Source organism: Sorghum bicolor, chromosome 1, assembly GCF_000003195.3.
Source record: "Sorghum bicolor cultivar BTx623 chromosome 1, Sorghum_bicolor_NCBIv3, whole genome shotgun sequence".
Taxonomy (NCBI): Eukaryota; Viridiplantae; Streptophyta; class Magnoliopsida; order Poales; family Poaceae; genus Sorghum; species Sorghum bicolor.
The window spans coordinates 77,553,565-77,576,689 of record NC_012870.2 but is presented as its reverse complement, the minus strand read 5'-3'; the positions used below and the strand labels follow the sequence as shown (position 1 = coordinate 77,576,689).

At 38.7% G+C, this 23,125-nt stretch overlaps 1 protein-coding gene across 1 annotated transcript; it reads right to left on the bottom strand.

Moving 5' to 3' along the window:
• LOC8080578 lies at positions 12,951–17,819 on the bottom strand. The gene is made up of 12 exons (XM_002465829.2): positions 17,526–17,819; positions 17,389–17,450; positions 16,547–16,597; positions 16,428–16,460; positions 15,992–16,096; positions 15,785–15,892; positions 15,607–15,678; positions 15,466–15,516; positions 14,949–15,011; positions 14,702–14,826; positions 14,428–14,623; positions 12,951–13,847 (listed from the first exon to the last, which is right to left on the bottom strand). Exons 1-12 carry the CDS (start codon positions 17,626–17,628, stop codon positions 13,137–13,139), a joined length of 1,680 nt encoding a protein of 559 aa, XP_002465874.1. The 5' UTR covers positions 17,629–17,819; the 3' UTR covers positions 12,951–13,136.

Below are 23,125 nucleotides of genomic sequence, written 5' to 3'. Positions count from 1 at the left end.
GCTAAAGGCCAGCGTCCGGTGCCTCAAAGGCCAGCGTCCGGTGAGTGTTTCTCTGCAAGGAACACTCCCGCGACTTCTCCAAATTTTCCACCGGCGCAATAGAAAATATGCACTTCATTTTCTCGAAAAGCGCCGAATCCCGCCGAGCAAGCTCGGCGGGAGGGAGAGAGGAACCCATCCTCTCTCTACCTTTCAAACTCCAACTCCCTTCTCAAAGTGTGCCAACACCACAACGTGTAAACCAACAAGTGCACGTGTGTTAGCATTTTCACAATCATTTTCTTTGAAGGAGTTAAGTTAGCTCACTAGGTTCTAAATGCATGCACATGAATAATGACACCTAGTGGCACTTGATAACCGTTTAGCCAAAGAATTCCCCTCTTTATAGTACGGCTATCTATCCTAAATGTAATCACACCCTTTATGGTGTCTTGATCACCAAAACCAAAACCCTAAGCAATACCTTTGCCTTGATCTCCATAGGGTTTTGTTTTTCTCTTTCTTCTTTTCCAAGTTGAGCAATTGATCATCTTGTGGTCAACACCATCATCATCATGATCATCGCTTGCTCCATCACTTGGCATGTACCAACCTCATTAAGTCTACACACACTTAGCATATAGGTTAGTACTAGGGTTTCATCAATTATCCAAAACCAAACTAGGGCTTTCACTTTGTTCGATTAGAAATGTTTTTAAGTCTACAATTGACTTGTCTATTTTGAGTATGTTAACTTTGAAATTATCACTTGTTTCTAACTAGGAAGTTACCAACAAATTTTCTTTTGAGTATAGACTCCTAGCTGCGTGCAGTTCTATTGCTTTTGAGCCTTTCAATAGTTAAATCCTTAATAATTTTGGTAGTTGAAAACTGAGGTGAGACCGAGATAAAATGTGATGGCATGGAACTGCATTAACAAGAAGTGTCTGCAATCTTGAAGATTTCTCTATTTTCATTTGTGAAGTTGACATGTTTGATTGCATCTTATTATGACCTTTTATTATATGCATGTCTGATCTTGGCATGCATTATCTTATATAGGAGTAGTAGTTTCTTGATATGACTGGTATAAAGCTTAATTGATATATAGTTTAGATTAACATTTGTTTCTTTTTTTTCATTTATATGTCTATGGTGTTTGATTTTGTTCTTATTTTCCATTCAGACTGCCTACTTTGATTATTTGGCTTCAGAGATGATTATTGTTCCGGAGACAGTTCCGTGGATAATACCTCGTATTGATGCTTGGACAGATGATTTGGTTGAAAAGTTTATTGTACATTACCCCAAATTTAAAGACATGCAGGTGTTGTTATAATTCAAATTTTCAATTTTGAGTTGTTTCTTTTTCTAGTGATTTCTGGATGTTTTGTTTAATCATATAGTGTTGATCTTGTAGATTAAACCACTACACTCTACTGTTTTTGGAAAGACTGATTTGAATCGAAGAAGTAAGAGAGGGTGCAGTGTTCAAGTTTCGAATGAGTCACCTTTTGCACCAGATGTTGGTGGTCCTTCTTCACCACATAGGACATCTAAGAAAATGAGAAAGGTAGATTGACCATCTATTTACTATTTCATGGCTTGGTCAGCTGTACATATTTTGAACTGCTAACATTTTTTTGTTCTCTTGTGCAGATTATAAAGGGTCCTTTAGATACACTGCATGAAAATTTGGAATTTGATATTCATTCGAGGCAGACAGTAGTTCCTGACTCTATTGCTTTTCGTATTTTCTGTGGAGAGGAGTTGCATCCTGATGTTGATAATTTCATTTGTTCCACTGCTGGCCCTAATTGTAGTGATGAGGTACTTTTGTGTTATTTAGCTTGTAATTATCCTACTTTTTCTTAATTGTCTTCATTTCAAATGATGTAGAAAAAGCTGTTCATCAGTACATTGTTTCCAATATTCTTGATCCATATCCTGCTAGAAGGTAACATATTTGATTTTTTTGTGTACCAAACTATTAAATTCTATTTAGTTACAAGATGATTATTATTTAACATTTCTATCATTTTTTCTTCGACAGCCCTAGGATTATTAAAATGTTGAAAGTTAATTGGGTAGACCACCGGACATTTGGATTGTCAATGCAAGTATATGGTTCAATTTCTCCTCATGTGATGAACATTATGGCAGTTGCAATAATGGAAGAGCAATTTCGTAAACATTTGTTGGACTCTCTACCTTCGTTTGAGTGGTGTAAACATATTTTTTCCCACTCTGTTTCTGTGAGTTCCTTTTTTATTCTATCATTCCTTGTTTATTCTTTTTCATTTTTGGTTCCTTTTTAGGTAATTTATTATTATTCATAAGCGTCTCTTGTTTTATTTCACAGTTGGGATTATATATTTTCTTGTACTTATTTTGCACAGTACTTGTATGTTTTCAGTACTTGTATAAAGTGTGCTAATATTTTCTTTTAATTGAACTTGTTAGATTTAATTATTTTCAAATGTTCTAATAATTGTACTTGATAAATTAATGTTTTGCTGTAGTCTGTTTTAAGTTTCTTCTGAAACTTTTATTTCCACTTTCATGCACATAACCTGATGTCTAACTTTTTATATCTAATTCTTGATATGTCTTAACATTTTAAACATAACTTATATATTTAGGTTTTATCCACATAACTTATGCCTTAGTTTATGGACATGATTTGTGAATATTAACTTTTGTCTAACTTACTGTAGATAAGTTTTTATATTATTATGTTATTGTACTTATCTACGTATATATTGGACTTCATTTATTAAATTATATGCTTAAGTTTTGTTTTGCTACATGTATATCTAACTTTTTCTTCTTAAATGGGCACCTAAGTACGATTTTGCTTTTGAATATATTTTATTAAATGGGCATATTTCTTATCATTTCTCGGAGAGATGCATTGGATATAGTCTAGACAATGCGGACCTTGTAAGTTGTTTATTAAATTCATTCCTTACTGCTTTTTTGTTTGGGTTTTTATGAATGAATTTATGATATTTATGTTCAAATTTATAAAATATTTTTGTTTTGAAAAGGTTTTTGTTCCAGCATGCAAGAATAGATATTGGTATGTTGTTATTGCAAACATGAGGGAAAGAAGGTTTGAAGTCATCTGTCCATTCAACGACTTGAATATTGTCAAAGAAGATGCTTTTGTAATTGTGAGTAACTTTCGCAAAGTGTTCAAGTTTTCATATCCAGCATCAAGAAGAGTTGATGTTTATAGGATGGGATTTGCTTTTGCTAGTGTGTCCAATTCAACAAGCCAGTATGTTTTTTTACTTCTCCACAACTTTCTAGAAAGATCTTATCAATCTTTCTCTTTCTTTAGTACTTACAAAATAATATTATTTGTAGAAATGACAGTGGAGTATTTGTTCTTCAATTACTAAAATCTTATGATGGCCAAACTCACCTTTATTTCAAAGAGGTATTTTGTCAAATTTTGTTTGGCAATTGTGATCATTTGATTACAATATACTACCTACACCTTGAGATTAGTTGACAAGATGTTTTTCTAATTTTTATTATCATCCAGGAGCACGCCAAGCCTATTCGTGAGTCATTGACATACTATTTGTGTACCCATGAGGACAATCAATTCTTGTTACCTGCAATACGTGACATAGTTGAGCAACATGTATGTATTTACTTTCTGTAACTTATTTTTTGTGTTTGATGGAATCCTTATATTTGTTTGTTCTTTAAACTTGTCAGGGTATAAACCTTTCAAATTATACATCAACAAGGTATAGAAGGTAAGGTTTTTGTACTTTAATTATTACATTTTTTCATGGTTATGCAGCATAACTTAGTTCATTGTACTGAGTTATGTATCTAATTCCTCTTTTTATGTATAGATTACTAACTTACGATATTAAGTTAGTGTACAAAGTTATATAAGTAACTTGCGTTTTTCATGTGCTGCATGGTTAACTTACTTGTCTAAGTTACTATTAACAGTAATGCATCTAACTTGTGTTTTGTATTTGTTATTTTAAATTTTATAATTTAATTAATTTAATTATTTTACAGATCTACGAATTGAAGAATCAGATGTTGAGATTATGGCTGCACAAATTACAAAAACATTTATTTATCTTGGCTTTCCAAGGGTGCATCATCATTCTATGGAATGCATTATGCAGTTTACGTTGTAAAAGTTACTTTTATCTTATCCCCCACCCTTTATAATCCCTCTTTCCATTTCCCGAATGTTTAGTTTTCCAAAAAGAGAAAAAAAACGACTCTTCAAACGTAAAAGAGAATGCAGGAGAATAACTAAGTTACCAATGTAAATTTATTCCCGGAAGTTATGTTGTCTAAAAGCACTGCTAAGTTAGTACTGCTAAGTTTATCGCAAAAGTTATGATTTTTAATTCTGTTTTACAAGTTATGAGCACATGCTTCTTAAAAAATAAAAAAATTAACGAACCAGTGATGCAGCAAAAGAATGCGAAAAGAGAATCGAATGCCTCAAAAGAGAAAGAGAAACGATTCTTTGTTTTGTCCAAAAATAGAAAGTAATACGTGCGCTTTCCAAAACGGGAAAGAAAATGCCTGTGGGAGATTGACCGTTGGTTTCGTTCTCACTGAACGTTCGTCAAATAGTGTCGTCGCTACATGTAGACACCTACCGCCCTCCCTACCAAAAGTTGCCACAGCGCCCTCTGCTTTACACTCATGCCATTCGTATGGGAAGCATATAAACAAAAATAACGAAAGTAATGATCTAGTCGTTGTTTTGCCCATTGCTTGATACAGCTGCACAAAAATTCTTCAGGTTATTCAGTAACCATGAGATCTTGGCGTCCTTTGAAAACCATGAGATCTTGGTAGGCATAGCTTTCACAACTCCCAGGTACAATGTTGAGAGTGCCGTATTCCGGAACGCAATGCAGACATCATTACCGGAGAACCAACAAACTGATGGTACCATTACACTCATGAACTCCATTTATCCACTTGTCCACAAGCCTGAACCCCCGGGACGATGCATTAGAAAGGATGGAGTCCTCATCACTTCGTCGCTGGATGTAAAGCAAAGAATAAGAGCAGGGTTCTGGGATTGAATCCCTGTTAGCTTTGTCAGAAATCAGTTCCCTAGCATCATGATTGTGTCATGCTCTCAAGAAGAATCAGAGAGAGAGATAGACAGGAATGAGGATTTCAGACAGAAGAACAGAGAATGGGGATAGGCAGAGTATCAGTTCTTTATTCGTTAACCTCCCCCGTATATTCAGTTACAAGCCTTTGGTTTCAATAAACCCCTACCAGTTCTCTATTATTAGAACAATCTAGAAGAAATCTCAACTTAGGAAAGTATCATTTGCATGGCATGATCTGAATTGACATAATATTTAGAGCAACTCCAACAGCTTTGCTATTTTTATTATGGAGGCTTTTTAGAACTTTTATAGTAGAAAAATAGGCTCCAACAGATGTGCTATTTGGTTTTGTAAAATAGAAAGTTTGCTATCCCTTGATTTTCGTTGGCCATATATAGCCAACCACTGACACTAGCTATCTGATAGCAAGGCTGTTGTAAACCTCTTCTTTTTTAAGAAGTTATCTATTTTACAAAATTGCTAAACATTAGAATTTAGCTACTCATTTTAGCCAAGCTCTTGGAGATGCTCTATAGATAGTGAATATCGTTTTGTATCAATCATTGTTTTGTATAAGAGGTAGATAATTAAAATCAATCAATCTAGATCGTGTCTTGCCATATAACGCCACGTCAATTCCTATTCATGACTATAAATAAACTTTCGTGGCCTCGATAAAAGGTGCGGAGGTTTGTGGTGCACCATGATCATCTTGTTCCTCGCTGCATCGTCAACGACAGTACTGTGTAAGTGTACTGCTCCCTGGAATCGGCATGGGCAGACTGTGTAAGGCCTCGTTCGGCAGCACGTATTGGTGCCAGACCAACATCCGAACCAGGCCAGGATCAGTGAATCCAGGTCAGTCACTGGAACCACCTCTGGATTGAATCCACTCCTTTCCTCAATCCACCTCTTCAAATACTGCATTCGGTTTGACTTGGAATTAAACCAGGGATTGCATGGCCTGATCACTAGCTCAAAAGTGCATACATGTGCATGGTCACTCATTTTTTTTCAAAAAAGTGCACGGCACTCAGACCCAAAGTGCTAATACCATGTTAAAACATAAAAATGGTTCTTAGATCTAAAACATAAATTACAAAAATACCCAAAGATAACAGTAACCAAATCAAAACTCCGTTGAATACAAAAATCAAGAAAGAACACATTCTAGTCTTCCATTATAATTTCAGTGTTGAAATACTCATTCTTCATGATTGTATGAAGCAAAACAGCAAGCTCCCAACAATGACTTTCAAGAACTGTCAAAGTCATGTGCCTGTTGTGCCTACAGAAACCAAGCAAATCTCGAGAATCATCACAGAATGGAAAACAACCTTGAAACGAATGAGATTTTTTTCTATCAAGTATCAACATGGAATGTAACCTCTCTAAAAAGAATCTGAAAGGGTACTACATGGTACAAAATGCATGATGAGTTTGATGACCAATAAACAAAGGCCCTATCATGCAGACATTTTCAGGTTTCATGTATTCAAAGATGAGAGGTTTCAGATAATGGCAAGTAAACAATGTGATTTAGCCACTAATTCATATCATAATGTCAATTATTGCAAAAGGAACAAAAATGACATTGAAGACGAGGGGATGAAATGGAGACTGGATTGCTTGCCTGTTGGTATGGATAATCAGGTGGGTACCAGTACCTGCAAAAGTTTGCAGAACATCTTCAGTGCCTTATAAAAGAAATATATAGTGCCTTAAAAAGAAGTCTTATCAACTAGGCTCACCAGACTGTTGACAAAAGGTAAGCAACTGCTAGATGGCGTGCCTCCTTGTTGTGGACGTCAGGCGAGGAGTAACATATGTTCAGAGTGTAAATCAGGAACGCACCCCGTGCGGCATGCCTGCTTGGCTGCCCCTGGACCGTCCCTCCCGTTCATGTGCGTGCTGGGGAGGGGAGACGTGCGCCTGCGCTGCGCCGTGGACACACTAGCCACAGTTCCACCGACCACGCCCACATGACAGATCCTGTCGCCCGTCGACATCACGCTAGGAGACGAATCTGGGATAGAGCTGCGCCACCGCTATCCCGGCCTCGCCACAGACCCGCTCCTAGGCCAACTTCCGGCGTTTCTCAAGAACAAGAACCCTAGCGCCGACGAGAACCCTAGCACCGGGAGAGTCGAGAGCGAGGAAGACAAGGGCGATGCCTTACCGGTGAGAAGGTGGCGGAGAGCGAGGACCTTTGATGGGAAGGAGTCGCCGTGTCGCCGTCGCGTTCCTCGGATGCGCCACGCCGTCGCCTGCTGCTCGCTTCTGCTCGAAGCTTTGTCACCTACGTCGCCAGGATAGGTTCCGGACCTAAGAGGTCCCGTCTTCGTTCCGGGCCAAAATAGGGGGAAAAAGGCCCGTATTGGCCGGTTTGTATTCTGGGCCATTTCTAACCGAACGGCCAATCTTGATCTGGCCTGGTTTTAAAACGGGCCTATTCGATCCGGGTGGATCAGGCCGCGATCTTGGCCGTTCCGGGCCAAAACGAACGAGCCCTAAGGAAGCATGCATCTTTGGCAAATCTCTGGAGGGGGACCTCTTGGTGAACATTGGAATTTGGTGCGCTCCCTGCTGCCACTCTATCAGGCAATCACTGTGGTTGATGTTGGGGATGGAAAGGACACATCGTTCTGGTATGACGCCTGGCACAATGAAGATGCTCTGAGCTAGGTTCCCAGTCACTGCACAAAGAAAATCAGGCAGACAGTTCGACTGATAGAAGCTGATGCTAAGCTATGGGAGAGACGGCTACCAAAGAAAGATAGAACAACAGCAGATGCTTGGTGCCAATTCTTTGTTTCGATATGTAATTGAAATAAGTTTCAGAAAAAAAGTGATGTAATTTTGAAACAAGATAAGCGACCTTAAAGGGCCTAGATCAATGAAATAAAAAGTGATGTGATTTATATCTTCAAATAAGTTTATTATGAAATTTAATTCAACAATCTATCTAATTATACTAATTATGTATTATAAATATTAATATTATTTTATATATAATTGGTCAAAAAATTAAAAATTAGTTTCTTGGTAAGCAAGAACACTTCTATTTTGGGACTGAAGGAGTACATGCATTTGAGGAAGAAAAACCATGCATTCAAAAAAAACCTAAAACTGTCATGAATGCAAGCGAGTTATCGGGGATCCCTCGATGATTGAAATGCAGAGGTAGGGGGTGTTTGGATCCACCGGATAAAATTTAGTTCGGGTCACGTTGGATATTTGGAAGTCAATTAAGAGAATTAAACATGAATTAATTATAAAAAGTAATTATATAAGCCATGACTAATTCATAAGATAAATTTATTAAACTTAATTAATCTATAATTAATATATGTTTATTCTAGCATCACATTCGCTAATCATAGACCATAGGCTCAATTGATTTGTCTCACAAATTAGCCTTCATTTATACAATTAATTTTATAATTACCCTACTACCAAGATTATGGAATTCTTGTATTGTTTTTAAGTAGTACACTGGTACAGGACAGGCCTTTAGTCCCGGTCGAAAACCACTTGTATTCCCGGGTGGCGAGCCGGGACTAAGGGATCGGGACTAAATGGGGACCTTTTGTTCCGGTTGGTAACACCAACCGGGACTACAGGGGGCACCAGGCAGTGACGTGGCGCCACCCCTGGCTACCCCTTTTAGTCCCGGTTGGTTAATACCAACCGGGACTAAAGGTTTTTTTTGTTTTTCTTTTTTTTCTTTTTCCTTTTCATTTCTTTATTGATTTTGGTTTTCAATTGTATATGTTCTCCAATTTAATCGTATACGCCGCAATTATCCGTATACATTGCACCTATACGAGAGCGTCATTATTATTGCACACAAATAAAGTATGAAACTACATATATATTATCCGTATAATATATATATATCTATATATATTATATAGCTATACACATACGTACATACACATTACATTTACAATAATAATATTATGTACAAGTAATAATCAAGTGTGCTGCCACCGGTTAATGATTACATAATGTTTGCCCGCCCACTCAAAGCTCATACAAGTGTTCGTCCTTGTTTGGAATGGGCTTGAAGCCCTGCGGGTATAGTGGAACTCGCCGTCTTCCGGAATGACATGATCGTTGATAAATCCGGCGATCGTCTCCTGGACTCCAAGGAGTAATGTGTACTCGAACACTTTATCTTTCATATTCCACTCCTTCCATTTGTATTAGTTAGAAAAGATATTAATATACATAAAATCTATTTAGTTTCAACAAATAAATAAGATATAAATTTACTGTATACACATGCATGTTACTTACTTTTAGAACACTTTGATCAGCATTGTACATCCAATGGCGTGCCATTATCTGCATTATCATGGAATTGTAATTTTTCTATTAAAAGCTATAATTTTATCAGTAAAGAAAATTAATTTCAATAATTTTTAAAGTGAAAAACAATTTATTTAACAATTAAAACAAAAATTATATTATTAATATTTTAAAATAAGAACATGAACATATTAAAGTAGAAAATATCCTATAATATCTATAATAGAACTTAACATGATTCGTGTATACATAGTAGTAATGATTTGTGTATACTAGTTTTTAGCAGGCACACACTTAGCATCGTTCAAAAAAATTCAAACATGAGAAGACGATGATTGCTCAGATGGCAACATGAAATAATCAAAATAGACATATGTCCAATATGAAATTACATATGGCGGTGAGAAACATAGGAGGATGAAGCTAGCAACCTTTCAAACAAATCGACGACGGCGTAGAAGCGTTGAAATGGATCAATCGTGGGAGATGAGAGCACTAACAAGCAAGAACAATGGAAGAACAAGCAAGAACAAAGCACCTCGAGCTCGGGCAGGGAGAGGAAGATGGGAGGAGGGAGATTCAATTTATAGCGGAGAGGGTTTAGTCCCGGTTGGTGTTACCAACCGGGAGTAAATACCTACCTTTAGCCCCGGTTAGTGCCAACGACCGGGACAAAAGCTTTAGTCCCGGTTAGTGTCACAAACCGGAGCTAAAGGTAAGTATTTACTCCCGGTTGGTAACACCAACCGGGACTAAAGGTCCCTCTCCGACAGCGCCTGACACCAGAGCCGTTGGCGAGGGACCGTTAGTCCCGGTTGGCTTTACCAACCGGGACTAAAGATTTCTTTTGTCCCGGGCCCCAAAATTGCCGGGACTAAAGCTCATTTGGCACATCGACGAAAGGTCTGTTCTCTAGTAGTGGTAGTAAAAATATCACTAGTTATAGCACATGTGAATCTCACAAGGAATATTTGGTAGGAAACATTTATACTAAATTTTAAATGACAAAACACTAGGAGAACTCCACCTCGCTAAAAAAAATTTAATATTCTGGTGGTACTACTAATTAATACCGTGTGTATATAAACCCCACCCAGTACAAGCCATTTCTGTGCGGCCATCAATCAGAATCGGTACGCCCCTTGCAGCCTGACTCGTGTACCATTCACGATGCAAAATATGAATGACAGGCATGGAGGTTTAGGGTGCATGATGATCATCTTGTTCCTCGGTGCATCGTCGACGACAGTATTGTGTAAGTTACATCTGACTGACTGTCTCTTATTTCTGATGTTCTTAAATATCTATATGTGTGTGTACACTAGTACGTACGTCTGAAAAAATCTTCCCGATGCAGCAGGTCGTCCTCACTTGCTGGAGGTTAGAACTGCAAGGACAAAGGGTAATGGTACAGCACTAGATGCGAGCAAGGTGACGCTGGTATTTTGCCAAAAGAGGTATTGTGATTTAGAGCCACATGACTGCTATTGTTGCCTGCCAGATCTGGTATGCTACAATACGTGGAGTGAGTGCAGGACGGTGTGCGCCCGTTGCAATCCCAAGTGCCCGGCACAGTCTCGCTCTCCCCTCTGAATGGGTATTGTGATCGATGCGAACGATTATAGAAATAATAAGCAAGCAAGCTCTGTGTAAATTGTAGCATGTACCTGCCGCTTGTTCTTCTATCTATGTTTAGTTTGTGTTATTACTTTCGGATTCTCAAGAGTCACGAGCTCATGTGTCCCTTCTTTAGTTTATGTCCATGCTCGAGTTGCCGGATTAGCAGTTTAGCACTAGAGCTCGCTAGCAACATGGCCATCGTTCGTACGTGAGCAGATGCAGATCGATCGACGTGGTGTGGCGGCTTGTGCCCCACCTTATTCGTTTGAGATTATGTATCGAATCTGCTAACTATTCAGTAGTATTTTTCTCTCACAATAAATCAGCGAATAATACTTTCAGCCATGGCTTATCAGTTTTTTGGTTTGTACAATTCTTCTCTCAACTCTCCTACCTTGACAGATGATTCAATCAGATCTTATTACACTTACTGGATGCTGATGCTGAACGTATATCTTAAAACAAAAAACATTAACTTGTCAACACAACACAAACTCAGGCTTCACAAAGGACTTAGCCACACGACATGTGTGGTCTAGTCTAGTTGTGAGAGAGGCAGAGCCGCATAGGACCATCATCTTTCTCTTGCTGCATGCATTCGGGGGGGGGGGGGGGGGGGGGGGAGGGGGGGGGTCCATGCATTCAAAAAAAAAGGAAAGAAAAATCTAAAATTGCCATGCAACCGAGAATTATGAGGATCCCGTTGTATTTTTGGTGCTGGCGACGTTTCATGGCAAAAGAAAGGAACCACGCGGCAATTAAGGAAGTCACGATTGCATGCAGGCGTCGTGTTTTTTTCTGATGCACAACTACGTACCGTGTATATATAAACCCCCACCACTAGTAGAAGCAATTAAGGAGAAATCAGGTTGACTCCTGTACCATTCACGAATCACGACGGTCCAATATGAATGACAGGTGTGGAGGTTTAGGGTTCATGGTGATCATCTTGTTCCTCGCTGCATCGTCGACGACAGTATTGTGTAAGTTGCATCTGACCATCTCTTATGTTTACCCTTGTTAAGTTACATGCTGATAATGAACAAATCTTCGTGATGATGCAGCCGGTCGTTCTCACTTGCTCGAGGTCAGAAATGCAAGGACAGGGAGTAATAATACTACTACAACACTAGGAGATGAGAGCAAATTGACGCTGATATTTTGCGAAGAGAAGTCCTGTGGTGACTACGGCGACTTTGATTGCTACTGTTGCTTACCGATGGACACGTGCTACAGCACGCAGGCCGAGTGCAGGGAGGTGTGCCCTCGTTGTGACCCTCAGTGCTCGCCGCCATAGTCAGGCTCCCCTCGAATAATCCACCATTGCGCGCATGCATGCGCGGTCGGTACTGTGATCAACTCGATGTCTCGATCGAATCATTACAGTAATAACTAATAAGCAAGCAATTAGTCTGTGTGTAGACTGTAGTATGTGCCGCCACATTCTTCCATCTTTGTTCTCAATTTGTGTTACTTTTGGATTGTCATGTCATGTGTCGCATGCGAGCCTGTTTGTTTGTCTTATTAAGCAGTATTTTTTCTGTCAGCCAACAATGTTTTTCTCTTATAATGCAAACATTATTTTCAGACACAATTTTTCATGACCAGGGAACAGGCTTGGGTCGCCGGTGACGGTGAGCACGAGCCGGTACTGTTCGGCGCGGCGCCCAGGTTTGCCGGCACGCGGTCGAGCAGAGTAGGTCGACGAACTAAACTGCAGGCAGGCTCTTACGTACGTGACACCCCATCCGCGTCGCGCTCGCACATCATGCCAACATGGTACAGGCCGCGTGCACCTGCGTCGTGGCATCGGGCCGTCGGCGTCTAGTGGCGGCATTCGCCAAAAATCTTCAGGACCTAGCGCGCCTACCAAAAGTTGCCGCGCCACCAGCTGTGCTTCACCCATGCCAGTCGTATTGGAAGCATATATATTAAAAAAATCAGACTGTAATGTTCTAGTCGTTTTGCCCATTGCTTGATACAGCTGCTACAAAAATTCTTCTAATGTTCTAGTCGTTTTGCCCATTGCTTGATACAGCTGCTACAAAAATTCTTCAGGTTATACAGTAACAATGAGATCCTGGCAAGCAGGCATAATTTTCACAGCTCGAAGTACAATACTGAAAGTACTGCATTCCGGAAAGCACTGCAGACATCATTACCAGAGAACCAAGAACTGATGATACCGTTACTCTCATGAAGTCCATTTATCCATTTGTCCACAAGCCTGAAACCCTGGGACGTTGCATTAGAAAGGATGGAGTCCTCATCAACTCGTCGCTGAATGTAGCAAAGAATAAGAGCAGGGGTTGAATCCTTGTTAGCTCTGTCAGAAATCAGCTCCCTCGCAGTCACGAAGAGAGGGTGTATAGCATCGGGATTGTAGGTCACGTCGGTGCCTATTATGCAATCAAAACCTGCACCATTACCAGAAAGCTCTCGGACTGCCTGCGTATCATCTTTGTTGCCCCAAAATAACTTCCTAATCTTAATTCTGCTCAGAGAATTAGGCTCCAGATTCGAGGAGATGTTTTGTCTAAGGAGATCGAGTGATTCTTCATCCCCATCTGTAGCTACAACAAACTGAGTGAAACTTGCAGCAACCATCGAGCAGATGCCAGCTGAGCCACAGCCCAACTCCAGAACCCTTTTGCCTGCAACAATGTAAGGATTCTCTGCTAAAAGAGAGCACATGAATTGAGCAGATTCCCAAAGCATTAAGCCGGTTGATTTGCAGGTGTGCTGGTATTCCTTCCTGAGCATTTTTATTTTGAAGTCGTGACCTTTTGCTTTGATCCCAATGATTTGTACCTACAAACCAAATGACTCTGTGAATTTACAAGACAATGACAATGTTTAATGGCTACCTGGAAACCAAAAGAGAAAAATAAGTCAAAATTAGTGGCTGAAAAGGATAACGAACTTTTATGTTTATGGTGTTTATGATCATGAGCCACTTAGGTCATGTTGGAACTAGAAAGACTAGATAGGGTGGGGACCTGCCATGCAGTTGCAGTAAAACATTTGCATGCTTTGGCAACCATAGGATTGCAAACCAATGCTACATCTTGATACGTACTGGGGGTTGTCATTTTGTGTACACCAAACAGTCATACCCCAAACCCAATCAAGCAAATTCTGTAGCATAATTGCCTTGTTCCAGATGAACAGAGAGAGTTTGAACAGACCTTTCAATTTCTTTCATTTTTCTTTCTGTGATTATCTTTCCAATTTCTTGTTCTACTTCTTCAGACTCAACTACCAAGCTTGCAGAGTATTCCTAGTAAGCTCTTTGTTTTAATTTTTTATATTAAGTTCAAATAAAACGAAATTTATAGCAAAGTAAATGGTAATCAATTAGTTGTTATGACATCCAATTATTTCACTGCACCTCATTAAGGCTGTGTGATGTCCCAAACATGTTGCAAAAATCTTCAGAAAGATCAATTTCTTCGCTGCTGCTTTTCTTCGTAGATGTGTCAGAAGCTAGCTTATCCTCCTCTCCTTCGCAAACAAGGAGATCGTGTTGACCATTTGGACCTTGAGAACTAGCTGAGTTTAAGGTGAAGGTAGCTTGGACCCAATTCCTAGGTAAGACATAATACTGAAAATTCAGGCACTTGTCAGAAAACGAGTTATTAGCGATACTTAGCAAAAAAGATTACCTGTTCATCACCAACTCCAGTGAACGGTTTTCAACTTGCTTGTTGTGCACACATATTTCCTCAAGAGTAAATCCACATTTTGAAAATAAATCCACCAGATATTCATTTGAAAAGTAATATGCACGCTGCAAAAAAACATATGTTGTGTTGTTTCATGTAACCATTTGAAATTAGCATACTGCTGGACGAATATGTTAATAATGTACTGAATGTCCTTGCAGAATATATTTGTAGGCGATCCACTCACCGTACCATCACCTCTGACATAGAAGTTCTCACTTATTTGCTGTCCCTTTGACATAAGCCTTTCCTACAGTTTGTTTTTTGAAGAACATAAACAAAACAACAAAATCATTTAGTCCCAGCAAGTTCGGGGTAGTAGCATCTAAATCATTTAGATAAGAATGAATGAATGATAACCTAAGTGAAAGCATAAGTTACAGGAAGGAATAACAAGGGGGGAAAAAGAGGGACAAAGCAAGTTGCACATGGACACCTAGGTAGGAAATGGGAAAAATCAAATGAGAACTCGAACATGGCAACAGAGTTTTGAATAGTAATAAAGATAGCTTTTGTGTTCTAAGCATGAAAAGAACATAGCGACAAGCAGGCTTATTCTTTTGTTATTTCCAAACAATCTACTTACACATGATTCCAAATGTTACACAGACATACACAACCAAGAGAAAGACAAAGGTTTTCCAAACCATAAAGTTTCAACAATTCTAATATCCAGATCTCAAGGAGTAGATAAGAAATTAAACCTGTGCAAGGTCACCGAAGGCATAGTCCCGAAAGAGAACACGGCCACCATGCTGATACAGAAGACAGGATTCAGTTTACAACTAGGCCATTATGACAACTTCTGAGCAATAAAAGGTGATCTATTGGTATGGAGTCCTTACTTTTAGGACACTTCTAACATTCTCCAGAACCATAGGCATTTTATCTGGTGCGACTGCAGAAAGCATAAAGATCTACTTAATATGTTAGTTGTTACACTTGCAAACAAATGTCAACTATAAGTCAAAATATGTCAAACATCTTTTATTAATCGACACATAATCAGATATAGCATGTTACCATCGTTACAATGTCAGCAGAAGAAGGTTCCATATTCTCGGTTAGTTGTTCTGATGAAATATCACAGACGAATGCATTTATCTGGTCAGGTTTGAAGTCCTTGTGTTTCTGCATATACCATTGAATAACATCAAGCCAAAACAATACTAAAGATATTAAACAATTGTTCAGCACTTCAGCTCTTACTGGAATTAGATAAATAACTACCTTGACCAAATCGACAGCTCGTGGAGAAAAATCACAGGCATGGACAAAAATATCTGGATATGTAGAAAGCAACGGATAGATTGTGTTCCCAGCTCCACAACCAACCTACATTGAACTTCACAACAATCATACTTATGAAAGCAAGAAATCACTACAAGATTTGCAAGATGCAAGGCATGTAATACTATAAAACTGATTAAAAAATGAAATGTCATAGGTTCTGTGCTGATTTGAGCGTGGATTGCCTTAAAGATACATATTCATATTCCAAGTTTCACATCAAGGAGCACTCATATTCAAAATTTATTTAATTATTGTTACGATGGTAATAAATTTATGCACAGTTCAATTGTCTGATACAGCCATATAACAGCAGTCACAGAAAACAACCTTACAGGATCATTGGCATTACCAACAAAGCAAGGATACGACATACCTCTAGAACCACCTTCTTTTCTCCATCTCCTCCCTATGTTCATCAGATATCAGACTAACATTAGTTTCATGTATGTACATTATGGCAATATTGGGTGGTTGCTGTTTCTTTATGTTTACCTCAAAGTACTTTCCCCATTCTTTATCCAGGTAATGTCGATCCTTGAAGAACTGCCAAAGTACAAGGACACAAATCAAATGCATGACAAAACAGATCTAAACGAGGACAAGTTTATGATATGAGAAAGTGCTTGAAGTAGAAAATGAGAGCATCAGTAGCATGTGAAACAAGGTTCAAAGATCCAAAAGATTGTTCTATATAATTCAGGGGGGAATAAGGACTTGAGCAGTTTCTTACAACATACTTTTTTTAGAATTACAGGGATCAAACCCCAGTGCTAGAATAACCAAGACCAGCAGACTGTTCACAGCATTCAGTGTACACCACCACTCACAGTTTGGGCCTTCTGGCCAGAAACTCTAACACCATCAGAGAAAACAAAAACTACTAAGCCTTCAACTTCAACCTCTACATACCACCTGACATTAAACTTCAGCCTCTACATGCCACCTGACAGATCAATCTTTTCCAGACCACCCATCTTCCAGAACCCGTAGCTTCTTCCTAGGATGTCTCAAGGCTCAACAAGTGATACCAGTGGCACTCCGCAAACGAAAGGCAAGGGTATCTATTTATTTAGTATAAATAGGTCATAGGTCATGCATCCTTGCTTCAAACTTTGTTGTGCAGGGCTCAGACCTTTACTCTAGAACCATATGCTACCTCATATCGTTGCCCATAAACAAAAGAGTGAGGTTGCCCTCCTCAACTAATGCTTCCTAACACCTTGAACTTATCCTACCCGATAACGATCTAGATTCGAAATTCAACTACTCTCGTTCTCAAGCTAAAGCATCAATATCTACTTTAAACGAGCGAGAAACAAGGACAGCAGAGTAACCTTGTCCTCGTGGCGCTTGTAGAAGATGTCCCAGTACCTCCTCGCGTCCCTCTCATACTTCTCTGCATCAAAAGAAGACTCGTGAGGAGAGCAAAAGGAAGCTCCTACTGCCGCAACATTTGAGCTGCGTAATCAACCTTTCCAGAACGGAGTGACGAGCCTTCCGGAGCCGGCTGAGGACGAGGAGATCCGCGCAGTGGCGGGTTGCTGCTGCTCAGGGGCGGAACCAGTAAAGGACATGGGTGTACACCGGGGCTGCAGAGGGCGGACGCCGTGCCGGAGATGGTCGCTAGGATGCTGGGCCCCAGGTAGTGCTCGACTGAGCGCAGTCTCCTCCGGCCTCCGGATTGCGGCGCGGCGAGCGGATGCAGGAGATCGGCCGCGGGCGAGACGAGTCCAGACGGTGGGCTAAGGGGCGTGCGCGCAAGGGCAATTTAGTCCAGCTTACCCCCCTCTCTCTCAACTTTCGGGTCTTGTTTGGATGTAGTCGGATTCACATCAATCCACATGTATTGAGGTGGATTGGTGTAGAATTTGAACTCAATTCCATCCAAATCCACACCAACACACATAGATTAAAGTGAATCCGACAACATCCAATCAAGGGCCTTAGTTGCGTGGGTCAGCACATGCCAGTCATTTACCGGTGGTGAAACGGAAGAGAGAGAAAAGAAGGGAAAAAAATAAGGTCTTGTTTAGTTCACCCAAAAACCAAAAAAAAATTAAGATTTCTCGTCACATCGAATTTTACAGTATATGCATAAAGCATTAAATATAAACAAAAACTAATTACACAGTTTGCTTGTAAATCGCGAAACAAATCTTTTGACCTTAGTTAGTCTATGATTGGACAATATTTGTCACAACCAAACGAAAGTGCTACAGTAGAGAAATCCAAAAAAATTTCGTAGCAACAAGGCCTTAGTTTAGAAATTATGAATGCGGTGTTATATTTTTGGAGATGTGTGAAATTATATTAGTATGTTTTAAATTAAATATCTTAAATAGTAATGATATATCTTTTTAAACCGTTATATTTTCAATGATATATATCTAATTATAACCCTAAAAAATACTATGTCGTATCCACAGTAACTCGCCTAGATATTTTTTTAATATCCTATACATCAACATATATTATTATCTTATTAATAAATAAAAATAAGAAAGTATGGATTTAAAGTTACATAAAAGTAGAAATATTAAAAAAAGACGTAGTTCATCATTGCTGTTGCTGCTCGTCGGCGACCTTGGTGCTCGAATCGGTGGGAGGTTGCGGCGTGGTGGCGGCGGTACGGCGGATGTTCAGATTGACCCCGACACGAGGCGTCGGCGACGACGAGTCTGATGCTGGTGGACCGGAAATTGAACGAGGAGAACGAGAACGGGCCATCCAGCCGTCAGGCTAATCGTCGTTGTAATTTGGAAGAGAAATTGGTTATTATAGGGACTCCAAACTACTGGTTTCTCTATAATAGGACTCGTAACGTTGGTTTCTTCTAAATAGGACTCCAAACATTGTTTATAAGCTCTAATAACATTTTGGGTCTTTTTAATCAATTTTGGTAATTCAAAATACATTTATTTTCAGTTAATGACTGTATTGTCCTCCACCCTCTATACACAGATCAAAGTTTTAGTTTCTCTCTAAAAAAAATCATCATTTCCACCATAAGTCTTCCATCACCCGGGCCTGTTCGACTCCGCCACCAGCCCACCATGGTGCCATCTCTCCCCGGTGATCCACCGTCGCCCAGCGAGCCCCCGACGGCGGTGGGCGATCTGCTCCCTCCGGTGGCCGTCCAAGCTCCATCTTGCAGCCTCGTTGTGCGGGCAGGAGACCAGACTGTAGGCGACTTCTGCTGCTGGTGCTCTCGTTTTGCGTCTTGCACCAGGCAGCAAGGCAGAAGCCATGGACAGAAGCTGAAAAAGGGTCACGGACTAAAGCCTGGCAGCAAGGCATGAAAACAAAGCTAGACAAGGCAACACGGAGCCACGGATAGAAGCCGCGGCCATGAAGTTATGATGTTTTTTCTAACAGAACCGATCATCACAGTGAATGAAGGGTAAAAAGGTCACTTTAGGAACAAATACATGTATTTAGATAAGAAAAGAGATTCAAAAGACACAAAATGTTATTGTAGCTTATTACCAACGTTTGAGGTCCTATTTTGAAGAAATTAATGTTAAAAATCCTATTCTAGAGAAGCCACACGTTTGGAGTTCTATAATAGCCAATTTCTCAATTTGGAAAAAGTCTACTTTTCATCCTCCAACTTTCCCGAAAGTTTATTTTTCCTCTCCCAAGTCTAAAACTGGACAAACCACCTCCCTCAGCTTTTTCAAACCGTGCATTTTTCTCCCTCAACTTCAAAACCGAACAAACTACCTCTCTCAACTTTTCAAACCATGCATTTTACCTCCTTAGAGCGATTTCAAAGACGGTTTTGCTACAGTGGATTATGATCTTTGTACAGTAACAATGGTTTTGTCTTTTTCTTTTTAAATTATTTTGGCTGAATCTTTAAAAAATCATAGTAAATTATAGAAAAATTATAAAATTCTATCCAAATTTTTTGGACTCTTCATAAGTAAATCTACACAGTAAACATATAATATGGTATTCTTTAGTACAAAGTTTTTTCTATAAAGATTTTTTATTTTTCTTTTTTATTTGTTTGGCTGAACCTTTGAAAAAATATAGTAAATCATAAATAAATAATAAAATAGAAAAATCTAATTTTCTTAGACTCGACACGGGTATATATACACAATGAACATATAGTATATGTATATTTTAGTCTAAAAATATTTATAGAAGCTGCAGCTATAAACTATTTCAATTAATTACAAACACTACGGGAGACAGATGCTTTGCCGAGTGTCAAAAACACTCGGCAAAGGCCCAAATACACTCGGCAAAATCTTTACCGAGTGCCACACTCGGCAAAGAGTACACGACAAAATTCTGGTCGGCAAAGAGGTCTTTGCCGAGTGTTTTTTATCGGGCACTCGGCAAAAAAAAAATAAAAAAAAAGCCAAAAAAATAGAAATTTTTTTGGAAGGGCTGCCCATCAAGCTCCCTCCTTCACCACAGCACTACACCATCTGTTGTGATTACATTACGTTTTGGTTCTTCATATATCATACTAAATCACATGTAAATTAATTATTTGAGGCTCTAAACGATTTCAAATCAAAAAGTTGTTAACTACAAAGTTTCATAACTTTTTGGGATCTATAATTTTTATTTAGGAAGTTTCTCCATCCGAGGTGGTTTACAAATTTAAATTTCAAATTTGAGAAATTTAAACGTAGTTTTTGCATGACAACATGATTTCAAATAAAAAAGTTATCAACTACAAAGTTTCATAACTTTTCGAGACCTACAAAGTTTATTTAGTCAGGTTTTTCATCCGAGGTAATTTCAGAAAATTAAAATTAAAAATTTTCAAATAATGACGCAGTTTTAAATGATAAGATAAACTGAAATGAAAAAATTGTCAACTATAAAATTTCAAAACTTGTCAAAATCTATAAAGTTTATTTTGGTTGTTTGATCATTTGCTCATCTGACACGGTAATTCTAATATTTTTCACAAACCTTATATATCTCTCTTGTAGTTCTAGGAACTATAAGAGAGATAAAATTTGTGAACAAATTTATTTTCACTTTGCCAAATGAAGAAATGGCCAAAATAAAGATTATAGATCTTGAGAAGTTATACAACTTTGTAGTTCAAAACTTTTTGATTTGAATTTGTTTAGGGCTTCAAATTTTGATTTGAAATTTTCTTTGCCGAGTGTTTCTTTTTTTTGCACTCGGCAAAGAGGGTCTTTGCCGAGTGTCAAAAAAAAACACTCGGCAAAGAGGGTTCTTTGCCGAGTGTCAAAAAAAACACTCGATAAAGAGCTCTTTACCGAGTGTTTTTTTACACTCGCCAAAGAACCCTATTTATCCAGAGTTTTTTTTTGCCGTGCGTTTTTTTTTAGCACTCGGCAAAGAAGCTCTTTGCCGAGTGCCCGAAAAAAAACACTCGGCAAACCACTAGACACTCGGCAAAGAGCCGGATTCCGGTAGTGAAACAAGCATAGATCTAAAGCTACAACAACAAAATTATACTAAAGCCTACCATATTATATATTTACTGTGTAGATATGCTCATATGAAGTCTAACTAAATTATATTTTATGATTTTATGATTTTTCTTGTAATTCACTATGATTTTTCAAATATTAGCTAAAATAAATAAAAAAAGACAAAAGACAAAACATTTATAGCAAAAACTTTGTACTTAAGCATACTGTATTATATGTTCATTGTATAGATCTACTTATGTGGAGTCCAACATAAGAATTTAAGAGTAACTCGTACTCAGGCTCTCAAGGCTAACAGCCCCAAAAAAATTATAGCTTAACGCAAGAATTTTACCCGATTCAATTTATTTTTAAGCCCTTAATAATGATTGTTTCCCACCCGTGTTCACTTGAGCACAAAGTCCATCCGATATCCAATCCCTTAATGCCTTTTTTAACTTAACTAGGTAGCGTGTCCGTGCGTTGCTACGGGATAGTAAACATTTTTTATTTAAAATACATGGTTCGCATAATAAGATAATAAAATTATAATCTTCTATTTATTGGCATATCTGTTTGACATATCTATTTGTTGGCATATTATAATCTATTTGTTTGACATTATAATTTGCATTGTAGATATAACTTTTAATGTGTGTATGCAATAGTTGCTCAGATGAAACATATGCAGTCGGCTGCCTTATGTGGTGAGCCTTGGTGTTGCCTTACTTTAAAAAAACAAAAAATACAGAATGTCTGTCAAATGCACACATACTTATACACTCGTATAGAGGGATGAGAATACACTCGTACTGAGGGATGGGAAGCTAGATACGGTCACGACTGTTACAACTGCTTGACCAAATATAAATTGTAGATACAGGGTCACAGCTGTTACAACTGCTTGACAAAATATAAATTGTAGATATGGGCACGACTGTTAATATACTCTTACCATCATGTTATAAATTTTACAATTGTTAGGAGATTTTTAGCACAAAATGATAGCTATTCCATTCCAACTCATGACCATGAGTATGTTGTCTAGTAAACCAATAATAATAAAATATAATTTATTTATTTACAATAAAACACTCGAGGTAATTATGTCATCACATAAGTATGTATAGAGCATCTCTCTGTAGAGTTTGATAAGCCAATTGAAAATCCCTAAGAACAATAACAAATATGGAGATAGTGAGATATTATTTGTGCAGAAAAATTTGAATTAAAAAAATGCAATTATGAATCAATAAAGTAATATTACCTCGTCTATGGCGTTAGGACCTCCTTGTATACAATATTTTTTCTGAGAACGGCATGTGCGTTGCTAACAGTTTATACTAAAAATACATAGATCACACAATAAAATTTTAATACTGTAAAATTTAAATATCAACATTAAAATACATAGAGGTGCGGAGCGGGGGCGCATGTAGGAGTGTCGGGGGTCGCGGTGGTTCGACGACCTGGTGCGGAGGCGACTTGGTGACAACGAATTTGAGACGGTGGCTTGGAGGTCGAACTGATCGTGGGGGCGCACGGTCGCGGTGGTTCAACGGCCTGGTGCGGGGGTGGCTTGGCAACGACAGCTTAGAGGTCGAACTAATCGCGAGGCCGCACGTCGCGGTGCCGTTCGAGCGGCAGCTTGGAGGTCGAG